The 15068-nt window shown below is 43.3% G+C and overlaps 1 protein-coding gene and 1 long non-coding RNA gene across 11 annotated transcripts in view; one reads left to right on the top strand and one right to left on the bottom strand.

The window, feature by feature from the left end:
• Positions 1-3782: 3782 nt before the first annotated feature.
• Positions 3783-13872, top strand: LOC149749348 (uncharacterized). The gene is made up of 2 exons (XR_016393007.1): positions 3783-5402; positions 5850-13872. It is a non-coding gene; the product is annotated as an uncharacterized LOC149749348 (long non-coding RNA).
• Positions 13044-15068, bottom strand: part of APOD (apolipoprotein D) — an 89696-nt gene continuing 87671 nt past the window's right edge. For all 10 annotated transcript variants that reach the window (XM_089910647.1, XM_089910646.1, XM_089910642.1 and 7 more), the window contains one exon: positions 13044-14430. In XM_089910647.1, coding sequence (XP_089766773.1) covers positions 14195-14430 — 236 coding nt within the window. In that variant the 3' untranslated portion in view covers positions 13044-14194. The remainder of the gene's footprint in view (positions 14431-15068) is intronic.

Below are 15068 nucleotides of genomic sequence, written 5' to 3'. Positions count from 1 at the left end.
TCTTTCTCCCCATGTTCTTCAGACCAATCTTACTACCATTCTCAAGGTGCCAGAAAGAAACCGTGGGCAATGAGTCAAATCCATTTCCCCTGCCTTCACTAATCAGGGTTGTTTTAAGACTGGTGTGTCCTCCACGCAGCATGTAGCCTAAGCGATAAGATGTTTGCTAGAGCTGTTTTCCAGGAACTTCGAGTCAGCTGTGTCTAGTTGGAGCTGAGCTGGTTGATACTGGATAGGACCACTGACCCTCCATCTGGACATGAGCAAGTGTCCACTCGGTGACCTTTTGACGTCACAGGGCCAAAAACTCCACCCTCAAATGATGCTAAGTGCCTCCATTTTTGAATGCGCAGAGGCCCATAGCTTATTTACACCTGCACGGAATGACAGTTACCACACCTTTTCCCAATCACCTTCCCCCACGCTCCTTACACCTCAAGACACCTTGCTGTTTTATGCCATAAATGCCCTGAGCCCCAAGCATTTGGTAGGTGGATTTGAGACTTGTTCCCCTCTCTTGGCTGCCTCGTGAATAAACTCTCTGTGCTGCGAACCTCATCATCTCAGTGGTTTGGGCTTGCTGCACGTCAGGCAAAACAAATGTGGTTCTGTAACAAGAGCACCCCATGTTCCTTCACTTTTTCATGCTCTACTAGTTTGTGTGAAATGCTGTCCCCCATTCTTGCCCTGGAATCATCCCAGTTCAAAGGTCACCTCCTTCCCACTCCACTCAGGCAGAAGTAGTCTTTGCCTCCGTCGGGATCCTGAGGCGCTGTTTGCATCCCTCTGTATCGGGGTATCATAATTCTCTAAGTGTCTGTCTGTCTCTCCCTCGGCGGCCTCTTTGGGAGCAGGTGCATTTCTCCTCTCTGCTTCCCGGCGGTATCACTTAACGCAGGCAGTGTCTGTCCATGAGAAGCACCTGATGGCTGTTGGTCGGATCAGTGAATAAATGAATAAACGCTTCGAAATTCTTCCCCAATCAAACAATGGTTCCCTTAACAACATCAATTTCTTAGAAAACTATCTGATTACATATCTTGTTCTACATGGCAGAGTGAGTTACTAACCAGCTATAATGCTGGAAAGGAAATAGTAGAGATAAGAAAGCCTGCTGAATAAGGCAGAGAAGGCATTAAAGGTGGGGGAGTGGTTGTCTGTCAACACAGTCTGTCAAAAATCTTTATCGAGGACTTGTTATGTGCTGGGCCCCTTTCTAGGTGCCACCGATGGCTTGGTTTCAGAAATTGAACTATGGCAGCTATTCTTTTTACATTTTAGGTTCAGAACCCTTTCTAAAAAAAATTCTTTGTTCTCTCTCTCTCCTCTCTCTCTCTCTCTCTCTCTCACACACACACACACACACACACACACACATCCAGTTTTAATTAGTTCTCTCTGCGTTTGTGTCTGTGCTCTGTGAGAGCAGTGTTGCTGTTTTCACGAAGGCATGTCTTCCTATCTGCATCATCAGGCATTCTTATGAAGTGGGCCTGTGCTCTAGATGGGCTTCCAGACCCTCTGTGTTCTCCTGTGGCTAAGGCAGGTTCCCCTCTAGGAACCACAAAGCTCTCACAGAAGCAACTGGTGCCTAGCTGTTTTCTCCCTCCTGGACTGGCAGTCAGGGGAAAGCAGGGGAGGGGAGACTGCGAGAAAAGCTCATGCTTGGGAAACCAATGGCTGCGTAGGTGGCTGGTTTCAGGGCAAACATTCTCATCTGTGAAACATAAAGCAGGAAATGCTGAAGGTTTCCAACAATCTTTTTTTATAGCTCCTATCAAGAACAATCTAGGGCACGAAGGAATTTGCTCCTCCCATTTTCTCATATGTGGGGTTTTCTAGCCAGCATCTTGAACTGAATTGAACTAAAAATGAAGCCAAAATGAATACTAGCTTTGTCCCTAGAAGTTTTTTTCTTTTTCGTCTGCACCACGTGGCATGTGGGATCTAACCCCCTCCAGGGATTAAACCCAGGCCCTCTGCACTGGGAGCACGGAGTCTTAACCACTGGACCACCAGGGAAGTCCATCGCTAGAATTTTTTTTTAACTGTGGCACCTATACTGTTGTATTGTAGGTAACTAACTAGAATGTTCTTTCTAATTGCCTGTCATTAATGGTTTACCTACTTGGAAACCCAACTGTGTCCAAGATAGGCCCTTAGTAAACATTAATTTTATCTTAATTTTATGAAGGTCCACTGTACCCCTAATACTCCAGCATTCTTATTTATTTATTTATTTTTTTGCGGTACGCGGGCCTCTCACTGTTGTGGCCTCTCCCGTTGCGGAGCACAGGCTCCGGACGCGCAGGCTCAGAGGCCATGGCTCACGGGCCCAGCCACTCCGCGGCATGTGGGATTTTCCCGGACCGGGGCACGAGCCCGTGTACCCTGCATCGGCAGGCGGACTCCCAACCACTGCGCCACCAGGGAAGCCCCTCCAGCATTCTTAAATACACTGCTCAGCTGTGCTTGTCAAAGGCAATGAATTGTATTTGCCACATCTCAGAGGAGAGTCCAGAAGCGTATTTGATTCTGTGCTAGAATGGCTGCAGTGCAGGATTGTGGTCCTTTATGGGTGACTACAGCTGAAACTCACTTTGATCTTGCTAAATCCCTCTAAATAGGAAACAATGAATTAAGGCTGCAGGATAAACTCCCTCCAACTCTTTCGAAGAGAACACATAAACACGTTAACTGCTTTTGTTTCGTGTTTCTTCTCCTTCCATAGAGGGACATAGAAATAAAGAAAATTTATACAGAGTGGGCAGGAGTAAAGTCTTCTGCTTAATCGCGTTAGCATACTTATTAAATACAAGATTATACTTCTTGAAGGATAAGAATGTAATAAAGTTGTCAATGCTAATTGACTTAAGTCAATAACTCTAAGTGGAATTCAGCATAAATGTCTTTTGCTCCCACCTCCCCCGCTCAGGCATCAAACTCCATTTCAATCTTTCCGGGCTCTGGGACCCGGCCAAGCCCTTTCTTCTGGGACAGCTGCTTCCAGGAGCCAAGTAGGCTAGCCATGCTTCTCTCCTAGTTCAGGCAGCTTTCAGAGAGTTCAAATGGCACCGTGGACCAGCCGTTTCACACCCAAGGCCAGTTCTGCTCATTAGGCCCCCAACCCTGTCACCCTCAGCCTCCCTGGACATGTAACCTCTTTGCCCACTGTCATCTTCAGGCATCTTAGTGCTCATTTTCCTCCTCAGCCCTTTCTGCTGGCACTCCAGCCTCCATTCCTCACAAACAAACGGCTCCGAATATTCGATAACCAAAATGGTGTGGGCTAGCTCCAAACAGTCAGAAAAATAGCCATGATGCAGGTGCGGGTTCATATAATTCATGGAGGCCTCTGCAGTACCAAGTGTTCCTCCTTTAGTTTCTGGGCTCACTGGGGGGGCCCAAGGATGGCCAAGTGATGGAGAGTACTCTAGAGGCTCAGAAGAGTGGTTGCTTACCAAGTGGGACTGCTGTGATGGCCCACATACTGAGTAGCAGCCTGAGACTCCAAATGACTTCCCAGAAGGTTGCCTGCATTCCTCACCTTAGCAGAATTCTGGCTTTTCTCTCCCACGCAGCTCTTACAAATCATGGCTGGTAATTCATCCATGTGCCATGGAGCCTGGGGATAGGAAGTGGTGGGCCTTTCTCCTTTACTCTCAAGGCTGCTTCCTTCATCATCACTCCCCCTACCCTGACCCACACCCCAAGATAAAAACTCCTGGAGGCTCATATCAGCTACTATGTATCCCTGTCTGCCCTTTCCAGCTGTGGCCATCTCGCAAACTCCTGCCAATCTCTACAATTCATCAAGAGCTTTGGCTCATTTTTTTCTCATGTAAGAAATATTCGGGAATTCCCCGGAGGTCCAGTGGTTAAGACTCAGCACTTTCACTGCGGGGGGCCTGGGTTCAATCACTGGTCGGGGAACTTGGATCCTGCAGGATGCGCGGCGTGGCCAGAAAAAAAAAAAAATCATTATTAAGCATTCATTGTGCCAGTGTGCAGTATGTACAGAGATGTGTAAGATGTGTAAGACTTCTTGTCCTTAAAGATAAGCTCATAGTTTAAAGAATAAATATAAAACAAAGACTCAGACTAGATGGTAAATGCCTGAGCGGTCGTAAAGCATTTATAGGTATGGAAACATGGGCACATGGAAATGGCTGGTATATTAGTTTTCTGTAGCTGCTGTAACAAAGTACCACCAAGCAGCTTAAAACAGCAGAAATTTATTCTCTCAGAGTTCTAGAGGCTAGAAGTCTGAAATCAAGGTGTCAGCAGGGCTATGCTCCCTCTAAGACTCTGGGTGGAATCCTTCCTTAGCTCTTCCTAGCTTCTGGTGGTGGCCGGCAATCCTTAGACTTCCTTAATGGTCGCTGCATCATTCTAATCTCCGCCGCTGTTGTCACGTGGTGTTCTCCCTGTGTATTTCTATCTTCACAGAGCATTTTCTTCTTCTTATAAGTACAGCAGTTGTATTGGATTAGGGTCTACCCTAATGGCCTCATCTTAATTTGATTAAATATGCAAAGACCCTATTTTCAAATAAAGTCACATTCACAGGTACTGATGGTTAGGATGTCAACATATCTTTTGGGAGGACACAATTCAACCCATAACAGCTGAGTAGGAAGGAAAGCAAGGGAAGGGCTGGAGAAGACTGGCTGGACAGAACTGGTGAGCTGGTAAGTTGGAGTCATCCAGGTAGAGCAGGAGAGTGAGATTGTGTCATGTCATCTGGAGCAATGTGTACAAAGGGACTGAGGTCTGAGAGGATGCCACCTTTGGGAAACTGCAAGTGACCTAGCCTGGCAGCTGTAAAGGATCTATACTCAGTAGTGGCAAGAGATAATCCTAAAATGTGGCAGGAAGCAGGTCAGGAATCTCATTATCTTCCCACACAAACATGCCTTCACATCTTTACTCTCCCTCTTTGGCTCCTGGTAACCACTTATCTTAGACTCCTACTTCCCCATCACTTCCCACATCTGGTTGGTCCCTAAGTCCACATGATTCTGCCTCCTAAGACTCTCCTAAATCTGACTTGTCCTTTTTATCCCCACTGCCTTAGTTCAGTCCCTCATCATCACACACATTAGTACAACAGCCACCTCATGGATGTTCCTGCTTTCAAGCTCACCTGTCCCTCTCTATCTTCCTTTGCTGTCAGAGCCATCACTCAGCTCAGGACAGTGCCCTTACCAGGAGGAAGGTGTCTGAGTAGGTGGTAGGTGGATGCCCAGTGTGTCATGAATGACGTGGCCTTAGCCTGCTGCCTGAGTTTCACCAACCCCTTTCTCATCAGACCCTGGCATCCTCTGCAGCCAACTGAAGGCAGAGCATTAGCTCCCAGAGGACTCCAGCCTCTGATCTGCTCTTTAAGGACTTTTTTCTCTGCAAGTTAAATTACTTCCTAGATTTAAATCCTCAGTCACTCCCCTTCACCTTCAAATTGACATCCGAACTCCTTGTCATGGTTTACAAGGCTGTGGGTAATCTGACCTTGGCCACTTAGCTAGCTTCATATTCCACTGCTCCTCCATAGACCCTGGACCCCACTTGCTACTGAAGTCTTTGAGTTCTCTCATGTGACAGTCTTTCTTCTGCCTGGGATGCTGCCTCCTCACCCTTCTATTTCTGGCTAACTTCAGCTCGTTCCTTCAAAGGCAGATCAGGATTTGCTCCTGAGAGAAACCTTCCCTGACTCTTCAGACTGGGGTCAGGTGCCCCTCCTTGGTGCCGCCCTAGTGCCCAATTCTAACCTAGATTCCAGCTCCTAACCCTTCGTGGCCTCTGAATCCTACATTGCAATGGTTGATTTTCTTGTTTATCTTTCTCTCTAGACTGTGAGCAACTCAAGCAGTTTCCAGATCTGTTCTCCAAAAGCAGTGTACTGCACCCACAGTACTGCCCTTTTGGCATCTGTGGAGGTATCTTGTGCTTTTTTTGCCTACTTTTTGTCGTTTTTATTTTGCTTTTTTTGATGGAATTCCTGGATTTACACGGACACTAGATGTGGACTCTAAGGCAACCCCCTTCAAACAGGTAATGTTGGCAGTTACCCATGATGGAGACTGAGTAGCAAAGCCTGAATGAGGTGGGGATGGAGCATTTTGCAGGCAGCTGGAAGCATTGCTGCAGATGAGATGTGGAGATTATGTGGAGACTGAAAACTGTTGTCTATGGGTGGATCCCAATTGTAAATTCTTGAAATAACTTGCTTTCAGTCACCCATAACATTTGGTACAAGTTAGTTTTTATAATTTATAGTATTTATAACTAGCATTTTAGAATCCAGAATATTATTTAGCGATTTTAAGGTCTTGATTCATGGTAAATAAAAGAAAAATAACAGCCACAGGGGAACTAACAACACCATCCTTCATAAATGTTGCAAATCTATTATAAGCTAATTTGAAAGCTAATTTGAAATACAAATATTTGAAATACAAAATATTATAAGCTAATTTGAAATACAAATACAAATTTGAAATACAAAGTATGTCAAAATACTTTAAAAAGTCCTTCAAATGCCAAAAAGATAGGAATAAAGAATAGAACAGATAAAATTATAAAAAATACTTTCAAGGGGATTGATTTTTGAGGCAGGCTCCACACCTACCCATGTATTAACTTCACTCCTCTGTACTGGAAGTGAGGGAAGTGAAAATGAATGACAGCGTCCCTGCCCTAAGGCCCTCATCATCTAGTGGGAAAGGCAGGCTGGCCAACCAATAGCTAAGAATGAAGTAGATGATTTAGGGTTGACATATTGCATTTGTCTTTGGAGGCAGTAATTCCAAGAACAAGAAGAGCTGCCTTCCTGCCAAAGGGAATATGTGAGCTGTTGGCATTCTTAGGCATAATTCAAATAATGAGTCAAACCAGTCCTCAGAGCAGAGAACTGAAAACATTGCGTGCGTTACCAGTCTTTGTCCCTCAGGCAGAAAACTATCACATTGTTTCTTGACCATATTGAATTTGGTGGCCTAATATAATGTTTTCTGGGATGTTCTGTGGATTCTGTTTTCACAGAGTTGCTCTATTACCTGAAGAGTTTCCTTTTAGTTTTCTTATATTATGCTGAAATAAGAATTTTTCTTCATTTTAAATTGCTTTGTGATTTTTTTTTTCAGTTTGTGTTTAGCATTTAGGGTACCATCATTCTGTACTGAAAATTGTCTCTCAGCAAGCCACCCATTGGCTGTTCTTTGTGACTTTAAAGGGAGATGTCTTTCTTTAAGATGGTGGCAGAGGTGGTTGTTACAATACTAGACATAATTAATAAACAATATCAGTTAATGGTAAGGTTTGTTTGAGAGCTAAGAAAGATTCTCTAAGTTAGGCTATTCTTTGGTAAACCACACATCTTCATAGAGTCTCCCTTTACTGTGATAATTCTTTTGCTGTCAGTTGGCAGTGAACTTACTTATAAGAAGATATGGTACCTCAGGGCTTTTATTTGTGTGCATGAAAAAAATTCTCCTTTCAATGACAGTCATACTTTTCTATCACAATTAAAAACAAGTTTCAGAATGGGTGACTTTTTCAAAGAGAAAAAAGTAAGAAGGAAGGAATGAATGAGCTGGGGTATACTTTCTATAACACACAAAGGGACAACAAGAAGTGGACACAGAGAAAGCATTCACACTTAGTAAGGAATTAGTAGCTTCTCAGTTAACGTGTTAAGTACATGCAATCAGCATTTGTCCCTCAAATCAGAAGGAGGCAGCAGAGTCTCATGGGAGGAGGGGCGTTTGAAGATCCTCTTCTTCATGCTTCCTGTGCTGTCCTTGTCCAGATGGCTCTAGATGCTGGGAAGGTCTCATAAAGTCAGTCAGTCCCCTGCTTCCTGGTAGAGTTGCCCCTTAGCCATATGAAACCATATTCCTAATGCTAAAAATAACCAGAGTCTGAATCCAAGATTTCCTTGTGACATCTCATGTGTCTGGTAGCCCTGGGGAGGAGGATGTCCTCCTCTCACTCACCTCTAATAACATAGAGTATCACCAAGCCTAGCCAAAATTACCTCCTTAGTTATTATTCCTTGACTATAGCCTCCTATGTAGAGGTTATTGACTTGCCAAATGTAACACTGACTCTGTACCATAGTTTTTTGTCTCATGGAGACTGAACATTTTTCTCATAGGAGGTGCTTTGTTGTTGTTGTTTGTGGGGAAAAGGAACAGGAAGAAGTAAAAAAAATCCCAATTATCCCATGAGTAAATTACTTCCCTGATAGAAATTAGTGTCCAAGTTCAAGTCATCACTGTAACTAGCCAAATAGTTTTGTTCAAGTCATTTCACTTTGCTGGGCATCAGTTTCTCCATTTGGAGAATGAATATGCATATGAGGGGGATGATATTCCAGTGGTAAATTGTGGGAATGTAGCAGAAATGGCAAATTGGGAGACAATCTTAGTTGAATATGTCGCGAAGCACATGAATATAGGATATTTACATTTATTTGCATTGTTTTCATTTCCACGACTGATTCTTTCTGGGCCCTAGGGAATTTATTAATTTGTTCATTCACTCATTCATTCAATAAAAAATTGTTGAGTGTCCTAAGCTCTGAGGACGCAAGAATGAACAAAACAAGTTTCCTGTCTTCAGAAAGCCTACATTCTAGTGGGACAAATAGACAATAAATACATAAGCAAATAAGTAAACAAAATAATTGCAGATTGTGAAAAGTGGTAAGAAAGAAAATTTAAAAAGTGTATGGGATAGGTGGTAATTGGGGCAATCACTTTTAGGTAGATGCCTGTAGAGATGTCATCTGAGCTGAGAAATGAATGCCAAATGACATGCCAACAACCTTAGCCTCTAAGCTTGCCAAGGTAGAGAGGCTGTTCATATCAGTAACTCATAGGTACAAAAATGACCCATATAGACTGTTCCCCATGTACAGAACACTTTGTTGACATAATGCCCTTAGGCAGAATGCCAGAGATGTCAGTCCCAGTTTTGTAGATTTCCATAGCAGTAGGGCTGGTCCTGGTCATTACCAACCACTCCCTCATTTGGGGAGGGAGTCCTCTGACTCTGTGTGCAGGCCCTGACCTCACCAGTCCTGCTCTGACCGGGCTGCAGGCAAGGAATGAACATGTGCTTAGTCACAGCTGAACTGTGCTGATGAAGGAATGGGCACCTGCTTTTTCCAGTACTGCCCATTCTGGCTAGGGAGCTCCTGAGCCCATTTGTCACCTTCTGGGGACAGAGCAGATTCACAGATCACTGGCAGCTCTTTTGACCTGGGAAGGGTTGGAGACAGAAGGTTTGGATTAAAAGCAGGTGAAGCTGGTGACTGCCTATGTAATATGACTGGAATTTTTCTCCTCTGACCTGTCCTCACCTCAATGCCTGAAATTCTACTGCTAGAAGTTAGCATCCAATCCACTCAGTTTTTGAAAGTTTTTTTGTTTTTTAGTCTTCAGGTCTCTGAAGGCTAAATTTTGGGGGGAGGGGTCACTCTCTAAACATTTTAATTTAACATCTTAAAAGAGACTCACAAATTTGTAGTAATTTGTTACAGCAGCTACAGCAAACTAATATAATTACCAATGCAATGGAAGCTACCTATGTTACTGTATCCAATTGCAATCCCCTCTCTCCACCCTCTGGAGGTAACCTTGAATTTGGTGTTTAATATTCTCTGAATTTCATTATACTTTTATTGCATATGTATGTATCCTGGAATAATATGCCATTTTATATAGAGAGTCATACCAGGACTTCCCTGGTGGCACAGTGGTTAAGAATCCACCTGCCAATGCAGGGGATATGGGTTCGATCCCTGGTCTGGGAAGATCTTACATGCCGTGGAGCAACTAAGCCCGTGTGCCACAACTACTGAGGCTGTGCACCACAACTACTGAAGCCCACGCACCTAGAGCCCATGCTCTGCAACAAGAGAAGGCACTGCAGTGAGAAGCCCGCGCACCGCAATGAAGAGTAGTCCCCACTCGCCGCACTAGAGGAAGCCCGCATGCAGCAACAAAGACCCAACGCAGCCGAAGATAAATTTTTAAAAAAAGATAAAAAAAATAATTCAATGAGCTATCACTCCCCTGGGTCTCTGAAGAGGCTGAAGAGTTGACTTAAGTTTGGCATTCTTATACTTGAATTATAATTAGTAGCCTAGGAAAATTCAGGAAAGTTAAATATAATACTTCCAATGCATTTATAGAACATAACGTGTGAGACCTTTCTGGACTCTACTCTTATCACACTGCATTTCCGTTACACCTGAGATGGTGGCTTGATTTGTGAATATAGGACCTGTGATTAAAGCAATCTTTATTTACTACCAGCAAGGCCCTCTGTACACTTCTAGGAGGCATGAAGGGAGATAAGTAATTTAGAAAGTTTTTGTTCACACAGTTGTCTAAATGTTGTGTTCTTTTATTTAAAAGTTTCCCCCCAGAGCAATCACTTTCATCTTGATGATTATGAGAAACTATTAACATTATGAATATTTGTTAAATATGGCCAACTTTTATGCTAAAATCAATATTTTGACTAAATATCAAATATGAGATGAAAATAGGTTCATCAGATCTAAGGTTTTCCAGCAGAGCAAGGTGAACTGAACTCGTTGGGAGTGCTGAGAGGTGATGTGGTGGAAAGCACACTGGGATGGGATCCAAAGACAGTCCCTGCTTCAGTCGACTTAGCCGCGTCCTCCAGCGTCCCCTCCCCTCCCGGCTGTTTCCTCACCTGCACGTTATGTCATTAAAAGAACTAGATGTCATTAAAAGAACTGCCTCTAACGACTCTTCCAGGTCAAGCATTTATAGTTCTGTGCATTATAGTTTTGTACAAGATTAATTAAGTAAATTTTTTTCTACAAAGGAAGGGATACCTGTACCTTTATAGAGAAAAGAAACCATAAACTTAAAAGACATAAGCAACTCCTTGAATTGTTTTGTTTCCTAATCCTTATCAATGTATACACACACACACACACACACACACGTACACACACTTTGCTTTTTAATCAATACGTGTATCTTTTTTCATACTATACATTATTTGGATGTATACATTTTTCCATAGGGATTAAACACATACTACTCACATAACTGAGGTAATTATTGGAAGAAGCCTGTTTCTTTGGGATTTGACACTCGACTTGCTAGAGGGCCAGGCTGAACTAGGAGGAAGTTTTAGGGTCTAAAGTTTTAGGGCCTACACGACAAACACCAACAGCAAAAATAAAAAAGGAAAATAAATCATTCAGTAATTCCACCATTCTAACATATTAATTGCTTTCATTTCTCTGTTCACTTTTAGTCCTTGATTTTATGCCATCATTTTATGTAACTACAAGTACAACTTAGGTACAATGCTGCCTTCTTTTTTTCACTCAAAAAGTGAACACTTTTGTCTTAGGGCTATTTGAGGTTGCAAGGAACATTCACTCAGGCAAGTCAAATTACCTCAAAAAAAAGGTGTGTGTGTGTGTGTGTGTGTGTGTGTGTAGGTGTGTGTGTGAGCCTAATCTTAAAGAAATCCAAATTCAGGAACCTGAGACAGCTAAGCTCCACAGGAACTGGAGCTAGGACGCAGACAGCAGTCAGCTACTGAAGCTGCTGGTGGAACCTTGGGTGGGGTCTGGGCTTATCTTTGCACTTCTGTTCTGCACTCTTCATAACTTCAGTTGTGCATCACCAAAAATGGCCACCCCGAACTACACGACCTTATGATTATGACTTACAGAGTTTTCAATTATCCTTTCTCTAGATCTCTTAAAGTCAGATTCTGATTAGATTGGCCTAATTTACCTTTTTCATCCAGGTAGGCCACAAAAATCAGAGGTTTCTGTTCAGCCTGTGGATTGGCTGTCATTAGCACTGGTGGACACACCTTGGTCTTATCGGATGTGGCTGGGTAAGCAGAGCACATGCTCCAGACTCTATCTCTGCAGGCAGCAAGGCCACATGCGGGACCCCTCCTCTTCCTCCCCTCCTCCACCTTTTTCCACCCCCCCCTACACACATACAGGTGGTAAGTGTGGGCGGGCAGGCACAGCTCCCATGTGGCCTTGTAGTCTTCACAACTATGAATTTTAATGAGTATACCACATTACGAGAAGTGGCTGTTCCATAATTCATGATCTCATTCATCTGTTTTAGTTTTAGTTTAGCTCCTTTTAGTTTGGGGGCTGCTACGAGTAAAAGTATGATGAACATTTTTGTACATATATCTTCCCTTTCATCTGGATAATATAAAATAATCTTTAAATTACATAGATTAAATTATATTCTCTGAGCACTTGCAGGATATAAAACGTAACCTTGTATATTTTGTTGTTGTTTAAGAAATGTCTGTACCTGCTAGAGATTTAGCCTTAGGTAGCTAACAGGCAAAATAATAGGATGTGCTCTTTAGGATTTGCTTCAAAACACTCTATGAAAAAAATGGGGGTGGGTGGGTGATAGCTGAAGCAAGACTGGTGAGATGTTGATGACTGTTGGAGCTGATGATGGGAACATAGGCACCGGGGGATTCACTACTGTCTCTATTTTGCTGTTTACTTCCCATTTCCCTTCTCTTGCTCTCCCTTCTGGATTTTTTGTTGTTTTCCCCCATGTTTCCTCTAGATACGTGGTGCCCCCGTGCTATCCTCTGAATTCCCCCCATTTTCTGAGGTTCAATCACCCCTGATGCCTACACTGTAAAGGTGCAAAATGTAGCCATGTTCATTGTTTTAGATGCTACCAGACAGCTGTTAAGAGGAACACAATCATAGCTTGTCTTGTACCATGAGTTAAGAGAGAGGTAAGCAGCTTAACACTCTTGGGAAGAAATGTATGTTAGAAGAGGAGCCAGGTACCCTCTGGTGGGGTGGGCAGTGTGATAAAGCACAGATGCAACAGCAGGCCGAGCTTGTGGGAAGAGGCTCTTCTTCAATACCTACCTCTCCATCACCGCCTTTTTGTCCAGTGGTTTTCAGCCTTTAGGAATTTCAAATAGCAAGCTACATTTTGAGGTCATATTTATTTAGTAAAATGAAAATTATACATATTAAGTTTCTTGGAAATTTTATAACCTTTAATATAAATCAGTGAAGCGTCTCAAGTGCTCAAGGAAATATTTTATACTCATGCTGAAAATGCAAAAAGCTAATCAAGTGGCTTCATCTTCTATTCATTTCCCAAAACATTAGTGGATTACAAATGTTATGAGACCTAAGATTAATCGCAGGGTGATGATTTTGAGATTGTTCTGATTTTAATAGTAAAATGTAAAAAACAACAACAACAACAAACTCCTGGTGGTTCCTGACTCCTTGAAGCTGGGACACTCTGAGATGTGACTGTATAACCTTGTGGGTATCTATGCCTGGCAGGGGTTGAGACCTTCTCAGAGCTCCCATGGCTCCCTCCACATGCCTCTGCCTATGGACCCCTCAGCTTGGATTAAAATTGTGTCTTTACTTGTCAATCTCCCTCCCTAGTCTGTGAGCTGCTGTGGGAGGAGACGGATTCTGTATTTTTCAATGCCTGGAATGCAGTTGGGTCCCAGTAAATATCAGTTGAATAAAAGACCCAAAAATTATTTTCTTAAAAAAATTCCCATAGCTTCACCCTCATAGATTCTCTTCTTCCTTGCACAGACCCAAGATGGTCCCATTCTTCACCTGACTCTGAAGACCTCCTGATAAGAAAGTAAATGCGTCCAGGAAACTGCCTGTCAGAGACTCAAAAACTCCAAATGATTCCCCGCTATGGACTGCCTACTGCAGGATGGGGCCACCTGGATTCAGGTCACCTGGTATGTGCCTTTGCCATCAGCTTTCCCTTTCTAGAAACAAGATTGTTACCTTTAAATTGTTCAGTGCTTCTTTTTTTTTTTCAACATAACTGCTTAAGGATTTCCAAACATAAGCTTAGAATTAAAAACTCCCAATAATTAGTCCAATTTGTAGTCTACTGTGAGCACAGCAGGTCAGCAGCAAGTTTATTATCAGGCTTGCAATGTAACAGGATGGTGCATGGCTAAGTGTTTGGGCCAACTTGCCTTGAGTTCCTCTCCACTAGCTTCTGCTGTCACATTTCCCTTCTGGTATTTGTAATAGTTTGCTGTGGTGGTTTGGTTTGTCTTTATGAGGGGTGGTGTAGGGGAAAAGCAAAGCAAAAGAAGGAACATGGAGTGAATGCGGCCTCCCTTTAGAGCCTGGTTATAGGAACTCGGGGCAGTTCACCTGATCTGTGACAGCTATTTTCTCAATGTCAATGTTATTAGAGGTCAGGATATCTTTGAGATAGGTCACTGTTTCTGGAGGGAGATAAGGGTTTCTTCCCAAGATCCAAACATGATCCATGTGAAAAAGCCAGATGATTGTGGTACAGGAGTACACGAGGGCGTAGTTCTCATAGTCGGTGGCCAGGACCCAGTATGGAGCTGATGGCATGACTGAAAACCAGAGAAAGACAGTATTAGGAGGGACCAGGTGAAGAGAAACCTTCACCTCTAGGACCCTGGAAGCCAGGCTCTGGGGTTCTAATTCTTCTACATCAGTGGTTCTTAATTGTGACTTCACATGGGAATCCTACGGGAACTTTGAAAAACACCAGGCCCGCCTCCCCTCACCCTGACTCCCCAATTCTGAACTGGAGGCTATTGGTACTTTTGAAAGCTCCCCAGTGATTCCAGTGTGCAGCCAGAGTTCAGAGTCATAATTCTGGATCCCCCCCCTTCCCTGATTGCAGGTTGGTACCTGGAAGTCCATAATACCTGGGAGGTTTGGCTGTACCCCCTGGACCAACAGGCGGCTCTAGTGCGTATGGAACCACCACTTAGCTAAACGGAGTCAAGAATGTAAGGTCAGGGGCCCCAGGCTTTCCAAGTTTGTACCACTTCCTCTAGAACCCACCTACGGAAGGAGGTAGGGGCTAATGTTGGTCTGCTTGTTTTTCTTCTTGTGCGAACTTTGAAAATCCCACCATTCTTAAGAATACGGTAAATCAGGTGGTCACAGGTTATGATTCACTGACTGACATCTGTATAGTGTTGAAAGCTCAACATTGAAACAGTCCTTAAGAGAGAAGGAG

The sequence above is a fragment of the Delphinapterus leucas genome, chromosome 4 (assembly GCF_059928025.1).
Source record: "Delphinapterus leucas isolate spDelLeu-1000000601 "Yukka" chromosome 4, BTC_Dleu_Yukka2, whole genome shotgun sequence".
Taxonomy (NCBI): Eukaryota; Metazoa; Chordata; class Mammalia; order Artiodactyla; family Monodontidae; genus Delphinapterus; species Delphinapterus leucas.
The sequence above is the reverse complement of the archived record's forward strand: the minus strand, read 5'-3'. Positions and strand labels throughout refer to the sequence as shown.